This window comes from Scardinius erythrophthalmus, assembly GCF_964197995.2.
Source record: "Scardinius erythrophthalmus genome assembly, chromosome: 5".
Lineage (NCBI taxonomy): Eukaryota > Metazoa > Chordata > Actinopteri > Cypriniformes > Leuciscidae > Scardinius > Scardinius erythrophthalmus.
Window position 1 is genome coordinate 35,874,515 of NC_138225.1, and position 17,144 is coordinate 35,891,658.

The following is a 17,144-nucleotide window of genomic DNA, read 5'->3' on the forward strand; positions in this document are numbered from 1 at the left end:
TGACTTGGCAAGACTGGTGTATGCTTGCAGCTTCCTGCTTTAAATTAGTCATGAGTGTCAGGAGGTGGCCACAGCACTGCCTGATCAGATGATAGGAGAGCCTGTAACATCACCCTCTATATTGAGATGGAGCAGACGCTGTGAACTGCTGGCACATCTCAGTGTTTAAGTACAATACAAAACAACTGGCACACTGCTATTCATTAACTTGAAACGTTTCGAACAGACCACAAGGTCTTCGTCAGGCAAACAGCAAATATACTACTAAATACAACTAATATATCAGCATAATGAATTATCCCACCTGACCTAATTAATCAATGAATTACCTAATCATCCAGTGAACCAATGAAAATAGAGGGGGGGGGGGATTCATATATTGAATTTTCATTCAATATATGAATAATAATGTATTAATAATGCCCCCCCCCCCTTCTCTTTCTGTACTTTCTGTTCAATACTGTTTTGCTGTGACTTTTACCAGGTTCAACATTTCTTGACATATTTAAAGGAGCAATACCATTTTGTTTGTGTAAGCATATGGTTCAAACAGCACAATTCTTACAGTCAGAATTTCATTGTATACACTTACACTGGAAGATCAGTAGTTCAACTCTGTTATAGGGGAACATATTTATTTAAAAATGTAATATATTCTGACTTTATATTTTGAATGGATCTGGGTTGGAACAAAACAAGTTTATAAGTATATAAAATCCATACACACAGTGATGTAATTAAAATAATGTAGAGCTTAATTTTAAGGCATATATAAACAAAACTAATTATTAGAACTTTGCATGATTGTATCACACTTTCAGGATTTACGGTATTAGATCAGATTTTTTTCTGAGATATAAATTGTAATAATAATATAAATGTATTATTGCTGTTGTTATAATTATTATTCATATTTATAAATAATTAATGATTGCAAAGGCAACTGTAATTATTTAGTAGTATTATAACAAGCAAATCATTTCCTGAAAGTGTCCCACACAAATAATAGAATTTTATGAAAAAGGTGTTTTGGGACTAATAATAGCAGCAGCAGCAATAATAATAATAATTTATTTCTATTATTATTTAACAATAATCAATTTAGATGCAAATGTAATAAATAAATAAAAATATTTTTCCTGAGAATGCCCCACACAAATAATCACATTTTCTGAGAAAGGCATTTTTGGATAGAAATAATAATAATAGCAACAACAACAACAATATATATATGTATATATATGTATGTGTATATATATATGTATGTGTGTATATATATATATATATATATATATATATATATATATATATATATATATATATATATATATATATATATATATATATATATATAATTTTCTTCTTATTCTTATTTAACAATAATTAACGATTGCAGATGCACCTGTAAATATTATTAGCATTCATCATAAATAAATAAATACATATATACAAACAAACATAAATAAATCCCTGAAACTGACTGTCTGAAACTGTCACAAGTTTTTACTGCAAGGCCTTGACAAAGTTTTAAATATTGAGCAAATGATTAATTAATCATTTCTGGCAATGGAAATAGAGGCCTCAGACGAGCTGATGGAATTTGGCAGAATATTGTTACTCTTTTTTTGGCCTGGGTCATTGTCAGGAATCAGGATGTTCTTGGTGATGCAACTTGTCTGCAGGGCTCTTGCTCAGAAAAGCCTCTCATTGGATTTACTCTGATAGACCAATCCTGGAGCTAGAACGAAGCTTGATTCAGGAAAGAAAGGAAAGGAGAAGTGCATCTTTCTTTTGCAAAGATCATCAGTTCACATTCATAGTGATCAGCCAGGTGAAGAAACAGGAACAACTAGCAAAATGTCTCATGATGGAATGTCCAGGGAGGAATATGAGGAGTATCAGAAGCAGGTGGTGGAGGAAAAGTAAGTTTGAATATATTTGAAAGAATATTGGGTTAGAAATGTAACTCTTACTGCATTTGTGACAGGTTTATAAACTCATTGAGAATAAATATAACTACCCTTCCAAACATTACAAGCATTACATTGGTTGAGCTGTGAAAGAAACTACATGGTAAATACATGGTAAATGTGAGGTATGATGCTCTGTTGTTGCAGATCTTGAATGCAACTGGTGTCTTTGCTGTTCTTTTATATTCCTGTTCTCTGTGTTGCTTCCCCATCATTCAAGGATGGAGAGAGATGCAGAATATTCTACAAAAAAAGCAGAACGGGCTTGTTTGAGGACTTGTTTAAGAGACAAATATCGAATTCCAAAGGTGAGAGTCCCATGCAGACGCAGATAATCCAGGAATCCTTCTCGATGCTTAAGGCAGAACACTACAGAAACTACATACACAAAACTTTATATATCCATATTAAATGTATAAAACATTTTATTCCCAAAAATATAGTGAGTACATCCAAAAATCCCCTTCGTAAAAACCTTCGACACGGAATGAAACAAGAATTTTGAACCTGGCTTTATACAATGTTCAGATTTATGTTCTGGAAATGTATGCAAATTAGTGCATATTTAATTAGATAATCCCACATTTGCATATTTAAACATATATTTGAAGAAAATTTGTGATGTAAAAAAAAAACAGGTGCAATTCTTAATGTAATAAATCAACTGAGGACGTATGGAGATATCTGCTAGTATTTTTTTTTTATCCTATTCACCTGAGGAGTCTTGCCTTAATTGAGTTATTCCTGACCCTGATTGACTGTAAGCAGCACATTAATAGCATCAGTTTGAGAAGATGGTTAAACTGTCACGTGTGTGAAAGCTTCCATTGCAGATTGTGGCAGGAGATTAAGTCATAAAATGGTAAGACTAAAATAGTCACTTTGGATGAATAAGGCTTAACCACCCGCAGTGATTCTCTAAACTGAGCTTTAAAAGCACTGCTGTGATTCTGTAGTATTTTCCAACCTGATCTCACAGGAAAACGTAACTTGTACGAGGTGGCAATTTGACGTGAATGAACAGTCATTATGAAAGGCCACCCCTAACCCTGCCCCTAAACCTACCCGCCAATTTGCCAAAAACGTAAAATAATTGTAAAATAGATGTCGACTGACATCTGCTGAAATGAAGATTCATTAAATAAGAGTGGTTATACAAGAAATCATCTTTAGAGAAGTCTGACTCCCTAGGGAAAATGTACAAAAATGCCAAGGGAGGTGTAAGATTGTATTAATTTGCATGGCCTTTCCAGTTGTATAAATCGGTCTTTTATGATTAGGCTACCTCATATATCCAGGTTTTTCAAGACAGGCGCCCCAATGGGTATTAAATGACCATTATTATTTTGAGAGACAATGTTATCATGGTTACACTTTATTTTACAGTGTCCTTGTTACATATGTTATATGTACTTACCATAGTAATAACAGTAAATTATGCATAGTTACATGCAACTAACCCTCTACCAAATCCTTATCCTACCTAACCCTATAGTAAGTACATGTAGTTGCTTAATATTACTCAGTACTTAAATATATAATTACACTGTAACAATGACACCTTAAAATAAAGTGTAACCCCAAACCCTCATCCTAACCCTATAGTAAGTACATGTAATAAATTATTATTACTCAGTACTTAAATGTGTAATTACACTGTAATACTGACACCTTTAAATAAAGGGTTACACTTTATTTTAAGGTGTCATTGTTACAGTGTAATTATATATTTAAGTACTGAGTAATATTAAGCAACTACTTGTACTTACTATAGGGTTAGGGTAGGATTAGGATTTGGTTGAGGGTTAGTTGCATGTAATTATGCCTAATTTACTGTTATTACTGTGGTAAGTACATGTAGCACACAAGGACACTGTAAAATAAAGTGTTACGGGGTTTGGTTTAGGATTAATTGCATGTAATTATGCATAATTTATAGTTATTACTATAGTGACTACATGTAACAATGAGACTGTAAAATAAAGTGTTACCATTTTCATTATTGAAGTAGCTAAAAAGTGTAGTGTCACCACCTATGTGTTCGAAATACATTATCCTTTTCAATTTAGGATTGATTGACATACTGATGGTTTTTTCCCAGAGCGAACAGGACGAGATTATGATTCAGCAGGCCGGAGACGACATTGACGTGCCAGAAGAACTGCTCAAGATGGTGGATGGAGAGGCGCCACCGGAGGAGGAAAAGGAATCCATCATGGGTCAAATGCAGAACCTTCAGAACATGGATATGGATCAGATCAAAGAAAAGGCTCAGGCCACATTCGTGGAGATGAAATCCAAGGCTGAGGAGAAGTGCACTCTTATGTAACGTGTAGAAGAGGTTAAAGTTATCTAGTGTAGTTCTCTAATCTTGACACTCATTTACTTATTAATAGTTTCAATAACCTGATGTCCATCACTCTTTAAGAGATCAATGCCCTTGTTCTGAAATTCATTTATTCTTAGTTCTTTCATTTGTCCTTTTTTTCTTTTCAATCAATCTTTTTTCTTTGTTTTTCTTTTGTTGCTTGATTTTCTTTTTTTTAACCAAACTGTGATCACTGAGTAATCTCAAATTGCAAAGTAAATGTTATGACTTATGACCAATATCTACATGCTAAAAGACAATCATGATATTTGATTCATGCACTTTTTATTTAAAAATAAAGGTTATTTTTCTAAACATCTGTTTAAAATCCACATGAAAAAGACATGTTTAAAATGTAATGAGATGATGAGATTTTTTTTATATAAATCATAATTTAACATGACTAAATACTTACAGTATGTTACAATATTTTCTGTATGATCAAATATTTTGAAGGTGCCCGTAATAAGTTAGTCGCAGAAAGGTGAAGACTAAAAACTGTTGGAAATTAAACATGATCACCTGAGATATAATTTTTTGCATCACTACCACCACCAAATGCAAATGCAAAAATAATGCAGTCAAATTATGGATGGATTACTTATAGTTCATTTATAGTCTGGACTTTTAAGCTGGGATAGGAGACAGCTTCACCCTTAACATACTAAACCCACAATGAAAAATCTCTCATCATTAAAGCCAAACTCAGACTACAGGAGTTTTTAAATCTTAACCGATTGTAAAATCTGGTTGCATCACGCACATAAAGCCGGGGATACACTTAACGATTGTATTTTGATACTTATGATTGATCATGCCGAAATGTGCCGAGTCAGAGACAGTTGTGTTCAGTCGGAGTTCACAGTCTGTGTTTACAATCTGCTGCGGTAATTGGAAACAGTCTGTAATTGTGTTCAGTTCAGTCTTAGAATGTTTCAGTTAGTCGTTAAGTGTATCCCGGCACTGTAGTAAAATAATGTGCATGTGCGCAGGCGCGTAGTCTTTCTTTACAAAGTGACATCGCCAACTACTTGTCTGGCATGCATAACACAGCGTTAATAGTCGTTTTTGAGGATCCGTGTGGACGGGGATCGTTTGTTGTCAAATTAACAAATAAAAAACTTTCCCGTTTTTAGCAGGTTGTCGTCGTGTAAACGTACCCTAAATATCAAACATGTTAGATATTGTCGGGGCGGCCCCAATGTGTCCGCGAGCAGATCGGGAGGAATAAGATTTGTTCTGTAAACGCCTCACATTACCAGATAATCTGGGCCGAACAACAGAACTGACTGACCGACCAACGCATTTTTTTTTTCTTCGAATGTTGGGAGGGGTAAATGAAACTCCTGTAGTCTGAGCCCGGTTGACTCACTCTCATGCAGTCCGATATGTACGACTGCCTTTCTTTAGATGAACACAAATGAAGATTTTTAGCAAATAAACCCATAATCCATCTCTGTGTGAATGCATATAATGTAAGTGTACGGGACCTCCAAAGATGACGCTTCAAAAACCCACACAAAACTCGCTTATATCATGCTGTGCGCTATTATACACACACCTATCGTTTTGCTTTGGAAGACATTCATGATTCATCAATCGGGGTCATATCAGTGGTTTTTTAACTTTGAGGGTCCCATCCACTTGCATTATGAACTCACAAAGATGGATTATTATTCTAAACATTTTCATTTGTTCATCTGAGAAAAAAAGTGCATTGTGTACTCAATCAAGGATGGTTATAGATTTGCAAACTATTCATGAACTCATTCTGCATGTCATCAATGTCATCAGTGGTCTCAATGGGAATGCTCGGTGGGTTCAGGAAGGGTGAGCATGGCGTGTTCTCGTATTCATGCGTATGGTCACCGTGCAATCGAAAGTCCCCATAACCCCCCACTGCTCCGTGGATATGCTCGCAGACGTTGAGGTAGGGGTTGGCGTACTGCTGGGTGAAGCAGGGACCCTGGCCGTGGAAGCGGCGGTCAGACGCGGGACTGTGGCTGGGACTGGTCGAGGGACTGTGGGGCATTGGACACGTCAGCTGGCAGCTGTTCTTCCTGGTGGGGCGGTTGAGATCCAGTTTGGCAGTGAGGGGCTTGCCGATGTTAACGTCCATGTTCCACTGGACCAGGTCATCTAGGCAGTTAAACTGGACTTGAAGGCAGACAGTGAAAGCTAGTTCCTCCTGTAAACCGGGAAGAAAGTGTGAGAAGAAAAAAAGGGATCAATGTAGTTTTGAATTAAATCTAAAATGCATTGTAAAGCTCAATCTAGCTAAAGACCTATTGTGAATCTTTCTAGGTTGTGATGTGTTGAAGAAGTCTAGAGATGTACCTTGAGTTTCTGCACTGAGCTGAGTCTGGTGTAGAGGCAGTGCTGAGGAAGACTGCCTGAAAGTAAGAAGCTTCCCGTTTCTTCCAGAGTTTCCTTATTCATCAGCTTAGGGTCTACATCCAGGTCCTTCAAAGTCAAATTCAAAACATTCATGTGTATCGCAAATACATTTCAAGAAACACAGTTCATGTGACTGCTATTAATCCAATTAAGATTATACTTAAAAAAAAAAAAAAAGATTAGTTATACTGTATAGCTAAATAATTAAGTTGCTCAAAAGTTTGGGGTCGGTACGATTTTTTATGTTTTTGAAAAAACACTCATACTCTCCAAGGCTGCATTTCTTTAATCAAAATACAGTAAAAAAAAGAAGAAGTTATATTGTGGGGGAAAATTCTACTTTATTACTGTGATGGCAAAGCAACATTACTCCAGTCTTCAGTGTCACGTGATCCTTCAGAAATCATTCTAATATGCTGATTTGCTGCTCAAGAAACATTTATTCTTATTATCAATGTTAAATGATCAATGTTATGATCAATGCTTCTTAGTTTTTTTATGGAAACCATTACAAGATTCTTTGATGACTATAAAGTACAAAGGAACTTATTAGAAACAGATTTTGTATCATTATAAACGTGATTACTGTCACTTAAGTTTTGATTAATTAAATGCATCCTTGCTGAATAAAAGTACACTTTAAAAAGCCTTGCTTTAAAAAAAAAATATCTTTGAATATGAATATGAATAAATAATGCATTGCAGATTCTTTCTTCAAAATAAAAACAAAGAGCACTTACTAGGGGAAGGTTAGTTATATGTGCCTGACATGCCAGCATCTCCTCTGACTTTTTCACAATGCTGGTGTAGATGACCAGCACATTGGAGAACTCAGCAGCAAAGTCCATTTTTATCTGAACTCCACACTCAAAGTCCAGAATTTTGCTCTCTGGCAGTTCTGGGTTAAAACAAATGCAAAATGTTTGTACAGTATGATTCCCAGTACTATTTCATTTATCTGGAATTATCATCTGTGTTAAAGGGATAGTTCAAAATGAAAATTCTGTCATCATTTACTCAGCCTCATGTTGTTCCAAACCTGTATGACTTTCTTTCTTCTGCTGAACACAAAAGAAGATATTTTAAAGAATATGGATAATAAACAGTTGATTGACTTCCAAAGTATGGAAAAAAATACTATGAATGTCAATGGGAACATCAACTGTTTGGATTGTTTGGTTGTTTTCAGGTTCAGGTTTGAAACAGCTTGAGAGGGAGTAAATGATGACAGAATTTTCATTTTTGGGTGAACTATCCCTTTAATATCATCAACAAGATTTTTTTGGTTTTAGGGGGGTATCGTCAACAATGAAAAAGAGGTGAAAATCATCATTCAATCACCATGATTTTGTAGCAAAATAAAAATGCACTGAACATTTGTTAGAGAAAAATGTTATGGTTGATTAAAATAAACCTATTGGTTTGGTCTGATAACTGATTGTGATTTTAACTGATATATTTAAAAAAAATCATCTTTCACATTACTTGCAACTAAAATGTAATTTTCAAAATATGCCTTTTTTGTAATTATTAATATTCTGTTTAAATTGAACTAAAATGACCACTGCTTACATCTAGACAAAACCTTTGAACCTTTTTTATACTGTTATGTATCTGAGTTGCACAATATGTTGAAGTAGCTGAAAATACCATGTGCTTTAGACCAGAGCAGGTTGTGTGCCTCGGCTGGATGGGAGTAGTCCCCGGGGCGGATGGGATCGGTGAGGGAACGTCTCTCAGACAGGCTGCTGCGGATCTCTAGAGCCTGCTTACCCTTTGTGGGGTCAAACTGACCCATATCTACAAATAATCAGTACAGTTCTTTGATAATGAAGACACACGTCAAGCACAGGTAGATGAAATATACATGTTTGACATATGTGACCCTGGACCACAAAACCAAAGTCTTATGGGTCATTTTTTTAAAAATTGAGATTTATACATCATCTGAAATCTGAATACATAATCTTTCCATTGATGTATGGTTTGTTAGGATAGGACAATATTTGTCCGAGATACAACTATTTGAAAATCTGGAATCTGAGGGTGCAGAAAAATCGAAATATTGAGAAAATCACCTTTAAAGTTGTCCATTTCTATTGGCGATTGTGCTGCATCCACTCACAAAAATATATATTTTTTTATATATTTAAGGTGGTAAATTTACAAAATATGTTCATGGAACATGATCTTTACTTAATATCCTAATGATTTCTGGCATAAAAGAAAAATCGATAATTTTTACCGATACAATGTTTTGTTGGCTATTGCCACAAATATACCCGTGCGACTTAAGACTGGTTTTGTGATCCAGGGTCACATATTTCAATTATATCTAAAATCTAAATTGATCTTTTAAATGACATCGTATAATGTTTAGTGCAAAATAGTAGTACTCTTTTCAGATCAGTTAATCATTTGTTTGGGCTTAATGGACCTGCATTTAATTATTAAAAGCTGTAATGCTTTATTTAACTTCAACATGCTCATGGTTCACTCACCTTCAGCCACACTGTCCAGCAGAACAGTTATCTTCTCATCCTCTAGGAGGCGCTCTTTCAGGAATTTGATAAAGACTCCATTGGTGAATCCACTTGAACTCAATTCAAAAGCCTCAGCATCTTGGCAACTTCACAAAAATAATACATCATGGGGTTACATGTCAGATAGAGAACATAATGTACTTCAGCATGTTATTTCTGGATGAAAAACTCACGTTGCATATCCAAAAACAATATTGGCTGTGACTTTGAGCATGACATTTGGCATGGCGTCATCATGTACATTTCTGAAACAATGTACTAGTATTAGAATGATGACAACCAATGTGAATATGTTGTATTATCCTCCCTTTTAAAACCACGAAATCCCCACCTTTTCCTGCACATATCCAGGAGGAAGACATTGAGTCCAGTCTCCTTCTCCTGCATCAGTTTCAGAATGCTCTGAACACAGAGACAGTTGCCTGAGCGGTATGGATTTGGGGCATCCACGGGCACCATGAAGCTGTTCCCAAAGTTCTCATAACCATGTCCAGCATAATACAACAAACCTACAAGGAGGAGCAATCGTCAAAGAGTCAGTTCAGCCAAAAAAAGAAAATCCTGTCACCATTTACTCACCCCCATGTCGTTCCAAAGCCACATGACTTTCTTTCTACAGCCAAACACAAAAGAAAGCATTTTAAATATTGTCTGGTCTGTTCTATCCCATATAACGAGAGCGGATGGTGAATTGCACTGTCAATAAAAAAGTACCATAAAGGTAGTCTAATGTGACTTGTGCACTGAAGTCAAATGATTGCTTTGCAAGTTATTTAATAAAAATCTTAATTTGAACTTGCGTACATATTGGGCATATGATGATATCAAATTTTCGTACCACAATGGTTACTGAAACATTTTTATCAAGGTAAACGGTATTATCACAGTATTGAATTACAAAAAGTAGTTGAAAAGATTAACTTCAGTGTTGCTCTCATAATAATAAGTTTAATAACTTTTTTAAATAACAAAAAAAACCTTGAAGATTTAAATTCAATAAACATTGCATATTTTCTGGACTGGCATTTTTTAGTCCAGATTGTTTTAACAAATGTTTGAAAAATAATATTAAAGTTACCATGAAATCAAAATGGACAACTCTTGTTTTTATGGAATATTGCAATATTTATTATAAATGATTTATCCATGCACATCATTTTTTATTAATTCATGTGCCCTCATTATCTTTAATCTAAATAACTTCCATTCTCTCTTGCAGCAACGTCTCTTCTCTAATGACGTTTCTCTCGGCGCAAGGGCGAAACAATCTGTCAATCACATGAGATCACAGCGAAAGCAAACAACAACGATCCAATGATCCAATCAATACCCAACAGACAAAATCAAGCCCAACCCTACATTTTATCTTGTTCCTGAAACCGTTTAAATCGGATATACGCCACAATAGGGAAGAAAAGACTATTGTTTCATGCCGACTTTAAGTATTTAAATAAATAATAAGCATTTTCACGGCTTGTCTGCCATTTTTGTTCTGACCAATGTGAAAATCGGACTAAATATGTCAATTTTGATGAAAAAGCAGTATTACCACAGTATTATACCAAATATCAGCACAAGCTTAGTACATCTTTAAACATGGCACATTAAAATGTGTTGTTCCAAGTTTGGCATCAAAGATGTCAAATGCCATTAGTTCTCATGTGATAAGCGACACGCCGAGTGTTAATACAGTATGTGTGAAAGCATAAAAAGATGTGAAGTGTGATCTCCTTTTGTGCTCCACAGAAGAAATACAATTATACAGGTTTGGACTGGAATGACATGAGGGTGAGAAAATATTGTAACTAATAGTCTCCTAATCACCTCTGAAATCAGCATTCAACCAATTAGTTGTAGTCTTACATGTTGCAAGATGGCATGGTTATTATGGTAATTATATACTTTCCAAAAATCATGTTTGTTTGATCTTTCAAGGCAATTACCATGTTTATAGTAGTCTGCTATAAAACGTAGTATACTACGGTAGCATAAACTATAGCAGAAGCCACAGTACCATAAACTCCCTTATGAAGCAGAGATAAGAATTCCTCCACGGCGTTCCGCATCTCTGACTCGGTCAGATCCAGCAGAGACACCACTTTAAAGTTGAGCTGCCGCAGGAGATTAGTGAGGTCGTACACATCCACCATGGGCGCCTTCAGCTGCGGGTGGTTTCGATATGTGAGGTTTCCGATCAGAAGGGCCACTTTGTCTGTAGCTGAAAGGAAAAACACATATTCACTGTGAAAAATGAGAGACTCCAGACATTTTGAGTTAAATTAATTCATAGAATATATTTGGTCTACTCACCATAAGGTTTCTCAAGACTGTAATCTGATGAAAAAAGTCAAAATCATTCACTGACGTACTAAAAGCAAGAAATCTTCAAGACCGAATGTAATGGGAACACAAAACTTACCCTTCTCAATAGTCAGAAAGTCATCTGAAAAAGAGAAACGTATATAGTAGGTATTTAGAGGGTTCTTCTCAGAAGGCATATGATGATGACAATAATGAAAAGAAAGTTTATAGATCACAAACAGAATACATTTTAAAGACCGAAAAATGAGATTTGACCCAATCCTGCCATAGTGAACCCTTAATGCCAGTTCACCCTCAAGTTGTTTCAAACCTGTATTATTTTCTGTCTTCTGATGAACACAAAGGAAGATATTTAGAAGAATGTCAATAACCAGACAGTTGATGGACACCATTGATTTACATAGTAGGAAAAAAAATACTATGGAAGTCAATGGTGTCCATCAACTGTCTGGTTACCAACATTCTTCAAAATATCTTCTTTTGTTTTCAGCAGAAGAGAGAAATTCATACAGGTTTGAAACAACTTGAGGGTGAGTAAATGATGACCGAATTTTCATTTTTAAGAGCTATTCCTTAAAGAAAAAATATTTTCTCACATGTTCTCACACTGCACTCTTTACAATTTCAATGGAAAGTTCTCATTTTTGCAACAGACATGCAGAGCTGCATTACTGAAGGCATCAGATCTACCAGTGTTCTCCTCCACCTCAATCAGTAAGAGTAGTCAAGAGAGTAGGGAAAAACATTTAAAGGCGTTTTCCGGGTTCAATACAAGCTCAGCTGTGGCACACCGTCGATTAGCACAGAAAAAAAAAAACATGTTTAATGTAATGCATTTCACATTATTTATGCCATTGCTGTTGATGGAGCTTGTTTTGAACCTGAAACGTTCATTAAAAGTTGTTAGCATGCATTAGCATTAATCGGCATGACACTATGACGATTAGGTATGACATGCACCAGATTCAGATTGATACCAAAAAGTCCCTAGATGTTAGAGAGGTGCCACTACATATTACATAATACCTTCAGAGCACTCCATTGCTCCTGAAATTTGTAGAGATATTCTTGGATCTTTCATTTCAGAATGGCAAGGATTTTCTTGAGGAGGAACAAGGGGTTGGACCACAAAATGAGTGTATATAAAGTGAACCTAAAAAGAGAGCAGCTCACACTTCTTTCAATAAGGCAGTCCACTAACACTGCCATACAAATCAACATTGTGCTTTTAGAGGTCCCACATAGAGGTTACCGTCTCTGCACTAGAGTTGGATAAGATACACTTAACATTGCAAAGACCATTTCTTGGAATCCTAGCTATATCATCCTGGAGTTATTTATATTAGAATTACTACTGTTCAGAACACTGATTTGATCTGAAAACATCTAACCAAAGAATAGATATAAAACAAAAGACTTGATCCATACCAGTAACAACAACATCAACTTCATTGCTCCATGTTCGTTCATTAGTGCAGAAGATCTCGCAGCGATATCTTCCCTGGTGCTCTGGCAACAAATTCTTGACCTAGTTCAAACCAAAACATATGATTCAATCACTCTCACTTCACTGAAAAAAAAGAAAGAAAGTTGTAAATAAAACAGATTACTGGAGCATTTTTTACAAGAAAATTCAATCTGTTCATCATATTAAGCGATCGAGTCTCTTAAGGAAATTTGGACTAAAGCGCTCGATTAATATGGATTAGTTTAACAATGTCTTTATGTACTCGTGCATAGCTGTCAATGGAAATACAGAAATCTCTCAGATTTAATTTAAAAGATGTGTCATTCATTTGTGTTTTAAAGTTGAACGAAAGTCTTATGGGTTTGGAACGACTAACCCTTTTGGTTGAACTAACCCTTTAAAAATGTCACGTTTAATTCTTTATTTGCTGTTTCTTTGTATTTATATGTGAAATTTGCTACTAATTGCTGAGTGAAACGGTCTCAGTAAGTAAATACAGTTCACTTTATAGTACAATAAAAAATGTTATCCTCTTACAGTGTACTTCCTCCTGTTGGCTTTTATGATCGGCACCCCGTTTCTGTACCATTGATATTGTGGTAGGGGTCTGCCAATTGCTCCACACTCCAGATAGAGTACATCACCCACCAGCAGCCTTTGAGGCTGAGGCTGGATCAGGACCCTCGGCCTGCCCTCTGCTGTCAAAGACACTAGTCCTGTACAAAAAAACATCAGTGACACACACAGTGACAATATCATGACAATTCAACCAAATGTCTCTCATGTCTCTGATTTACCATATCTTGGTGGAACATCAAGGACGTCTACTTGGGCCCAGTGACTGAACTCATATGCGTTTCCACAGTTCACTCTACAGATGTAAAACCCTGCATCTTTGACCCGGACTGGGCTGAACACCAGGTCTGGGGAAAAGCTGTTATGTACCTGAAGGGTTGCGTTAGTTAAATGATCGTGTGAATGACTGACAATTAATTGTTCCTCGCTCAAATCTCCTAAGTTTACCTCTTCTGTTTTCTTAAACCACTGGAACTGCACATGCGAAGCACCAACAGCACAACAGCTGAGACGAAGGTTATGTCCGGCAATGACAGCCACTGACTGCGGCTGGACGAGGATTTGAATTCCTGTGAGATCAATTGAGAAAACAGCATCTGAAAGTGGCTTATGAATGCAAATAAATCACTTATGGCTATATCTGCACAGAATCTATGCCAGGAATTTCTGCAGAATTGAAATGCATTTGATTTAAAGCGTTGTGTGTCTGTTACTTAAATATTTTTGCAAATTTTATAATGTTCTCAAATACCGATAAGAGTGTAAAGGTGCGGCCACATTTACTGTTCTGCGAATTTTTGCAGGCAAAATCCAGTCATTTCAATAGCAATCCACACACGATCAGGAATTCCGTGTGAATCCAAACGTTTTCTTTCTGATGTTCAAACTGGTCACGCGGATTTGCCACATAAATCAACAGAAAGCTGATTGGTTTGAAAGTGATATCTGTCTGAGCCGTGCTTCATGCATCGCTACACTATTAACAATAGACAATTGTGCTTTTTGCATGCAAAATTTTGCCAAAATTGAGTGACCACACCTTAATACTTTCTTTTTAACACATTTTACCGTATTTAAATCCATTTCACACACTGTGAAAAATTATATAATCAATAAGTTATGACAGCATATGTTTTTACATTGCTTTAACTCATCAAAAATAAGACATTTTCTACTTTTTTTAAGATATACAAGACTCAACTAATTTTTTTAGGTAGTTTAATGTAATTTAAGTTAAATGACTTAAACATCCAAGTTGATTGTACTTAAAAATGAGCAATATTGAGTGCTATTGAGTGAAGCACCCACTAATTTAAGGCAGCAACTTATTTTTACAGTGCAGAATTCAGATTTTCAGGAAAAAAAAAAAAAAAAATTCTGTGTGGGCCTGAGTCTGTTACTTCTTCAAGTGTTTTACTTTAACGACTGTATTACCAACTGTTACCTAACGACTGTTACGACTGTACGATTATAAATATCTAAGTACAACACAAACAATAAGATAATGTGATGCAGCCTGTACTGTTGAGACATAAACTCTCTCTTAGTTTCCACTAAGGCAGTTGTACCTGGAGGTTTAAGGTACTGCAGCCCATCCGTATGACCCATCATATGTAGAAACTCAACCAGTTCACCCAACATACATCCTTGATCTCCCATGAGTTTGAGCAGAGTGCGGGAGGGACTCCCTTCCGCCTCCAAGGCCTTCAGAGAACACATGTCCATATCATTGAGACTGTCCATGTGAGTGGAAGGAGAAAACAGGAAAAAGACTGAGTTTATTCGTATATATTCCATTAAAAGGAAAAGTGAATAAAGACAAATAGAGTTGTTACCTCACTTTGAATCGCCTGTCACTGTTCACAATCTCCCCCAGTTTTCGCCATCCTTTATTGTTGGCCTTATCAAGAGACTCACAGAGTCTCTTTAACACAGATTCTTTCAAGAAATTTATGTTCAAAGAGTTGTCATTCAAATCTGACATGATTGAGGATAATGGCTCATCCACAACTGTGATTGGCTGATCTGCTGAACTCAGGTTTAAATGTTCAGCAAAGCACCTGCAATATGGGACATTGACATGATATTTCAGACAGTGTCCCAAGATGTGACATACTTCATATGAAAGATATAAAAAAAAGATTTTTGACACATTTGACACCACATGACCTAAAATGAACAGCAAAAAATCTTGAAATGAAAAACTTGATGGCAATGGTGACCAACACCTAAAATATAAACTTTACCTTAAACATTTGTATAATATTTAGCCTAAAAATCTACAAACTTAGGCTATATATACAACCTGACTTTATTAGGCTAAATTATGCCAGATAAAGGTTTTTTTATGGGTCAGCTAGCCTAAGTGAAAGTGGCTATAGGGTTAGTTCAATTAAAATGTCAAATTCAGTCATAATTTGCAAACCTTCATGATGTTCCAAACCTGAAAGACTTTAGGCTATTTATGTCCGTGGAATACAAATTAATGGGATGTTAGAGATGACAGTCCAAGTCACCATTGCATCAAAATGCAATGAAATTGAATGGAGGCACTTTATTTTCTTCTTTTTTTCTTCCACATCAGAAAATAAGACGATAGGAACAGGTTTGTAACGAGAAGAAGACGAGTATAGCCTTCTTGTAGCCTACTACCTTTAAGATAGTTTCACTTTTTACAGTGACTTCAACAACCGCATATAGAGTGATGAAGGTAGCCTAAACTATGAAGGTTTGTAAACTATGTGGCAGCGCGCCATTCCTTCCTATTTTTCATTTTCAAATGCAGATTACTCAACTGTATGAATTTCTAAAAGTAAATGTTTATTGAAACAGATAAAACAGATTAGAATTCACCGCGAAAAAAAAAAAGTAATAGCCTACCGGAAAGAGTGTAAACATCGGTCGCATACCACAGGCAGATCAGGTGTTCACATGTATCCCATTATACGTGTATCCCATTAATCCTTCCCTGCACTGACTGATGCGGGGAAATCCAACTTACAAAGCATACGTGTGTGTAAGCATCACTTCCTGATGTCTGACAAAGAGGAAGGTGTTCTCGTCTCTCCCGAGTTCAAAGAGTCCTTAAACGGAAGTGTGTTCATAAAGTCAAAAAGAGATAGAGACTTGCTGTTCATAACGTAGGCTATACGTGTAGGCTATATTTTTTACAGTTTGCTTACACACAGTGTGAGTAGCCTACAGAAGTTCTCAACCTTTCTGACTCCAATACTTTTTGACTCCTTTATGACTTTTACAGTTGTGCATGATTTAGCTATTGGATAAGGATTAAGAATACGTTTTTTTTAAGATGTTTTACTCAATTTCTATCCACTAAAATATTTTAGAGCTTGGCATAACTAGAAAAAATTATATTCATTGCACATGAATTTATAGCCTACACTGCAAACAAAATTTTGTTACTCAGTATTTTTGTCTTGTTTTCTATTGCAAATATCTAAAAATTCTTAAATCAAGCTATTTAGGCCTACTTGAGAAGC

General features: G+C 35.7%; 2 protein-coding genes across 3 annotated transcripts; one reads left to right on the forward strand and one right to left on the reverse strand.

The window, feature by feature from the left end:
* Positions 1-1,715: 1,715 nt before the first annotated feature.
* On the forward strand, positions 1,716-4,868 carry cplx4b (complexin 4b). The gene is made up of 3 exons (XM_081367307.1): positions 1,716-1,922; positions 2,191-2,278; positions 4,072-4,868. Exons 1-3 carry the CDS (start codon positions 1,858-1,860, stop codon positions 4,297-4,299), a joined length of 381 nt encoding a protein of 126 aa, XP_081223433.1. The 5' UTR covers positions 1,716-1,857; the 3' UTR covers positions 4,300-4,868.
* On the reverse strand, positions 4,610-16,711 carry malt1 (MALT paracaspase 1). Of its 2 annotated transcripts, XM_081367305.1 has the most exons (18): positions 16,525-16,711; positions 15,480-15,704; positions 15,213-15,379; positions 14,092-14,213; positions 13,866-14,013; positions 13,606-13,784; positions 13,029-13,128; positions 12,627-12,701; positions 11,698-11,721; positions 11,589-11,612; positions 11,293-11,496; positions 9,610-9,787; positions 9,452-9,523; positions 9,237-9,364; positions 8,386-8,535; positions 7,476-7,633; positions 6,676-6,801; positions 4,610-6,526 (listed from the first exon to the last, which is right to left on the reverse strand). In XM_081367305.1, exons 2-18 carry the CDS (start codon positions 15,626-15,628, stop codon positions 6,068-6,070), a joined length of 2,463 nt encoding a protein of 820 aa, XP_081223431.1. In that variant the 5' UTR covers positions 15,629-15,704; positions 16,525-16,711; the 3' UTR covers positions 4,610-6,067. The 2 variants fall into 2 exon arrangements, with proteins under 2 accessions (XP_081223431.1, XP_081223432.1); XM_081367306.1 differs by lacking the exon at positions 12,627-12,701.
* Positions 16,712-17,144: the final 433 nt, after the last annotated feature.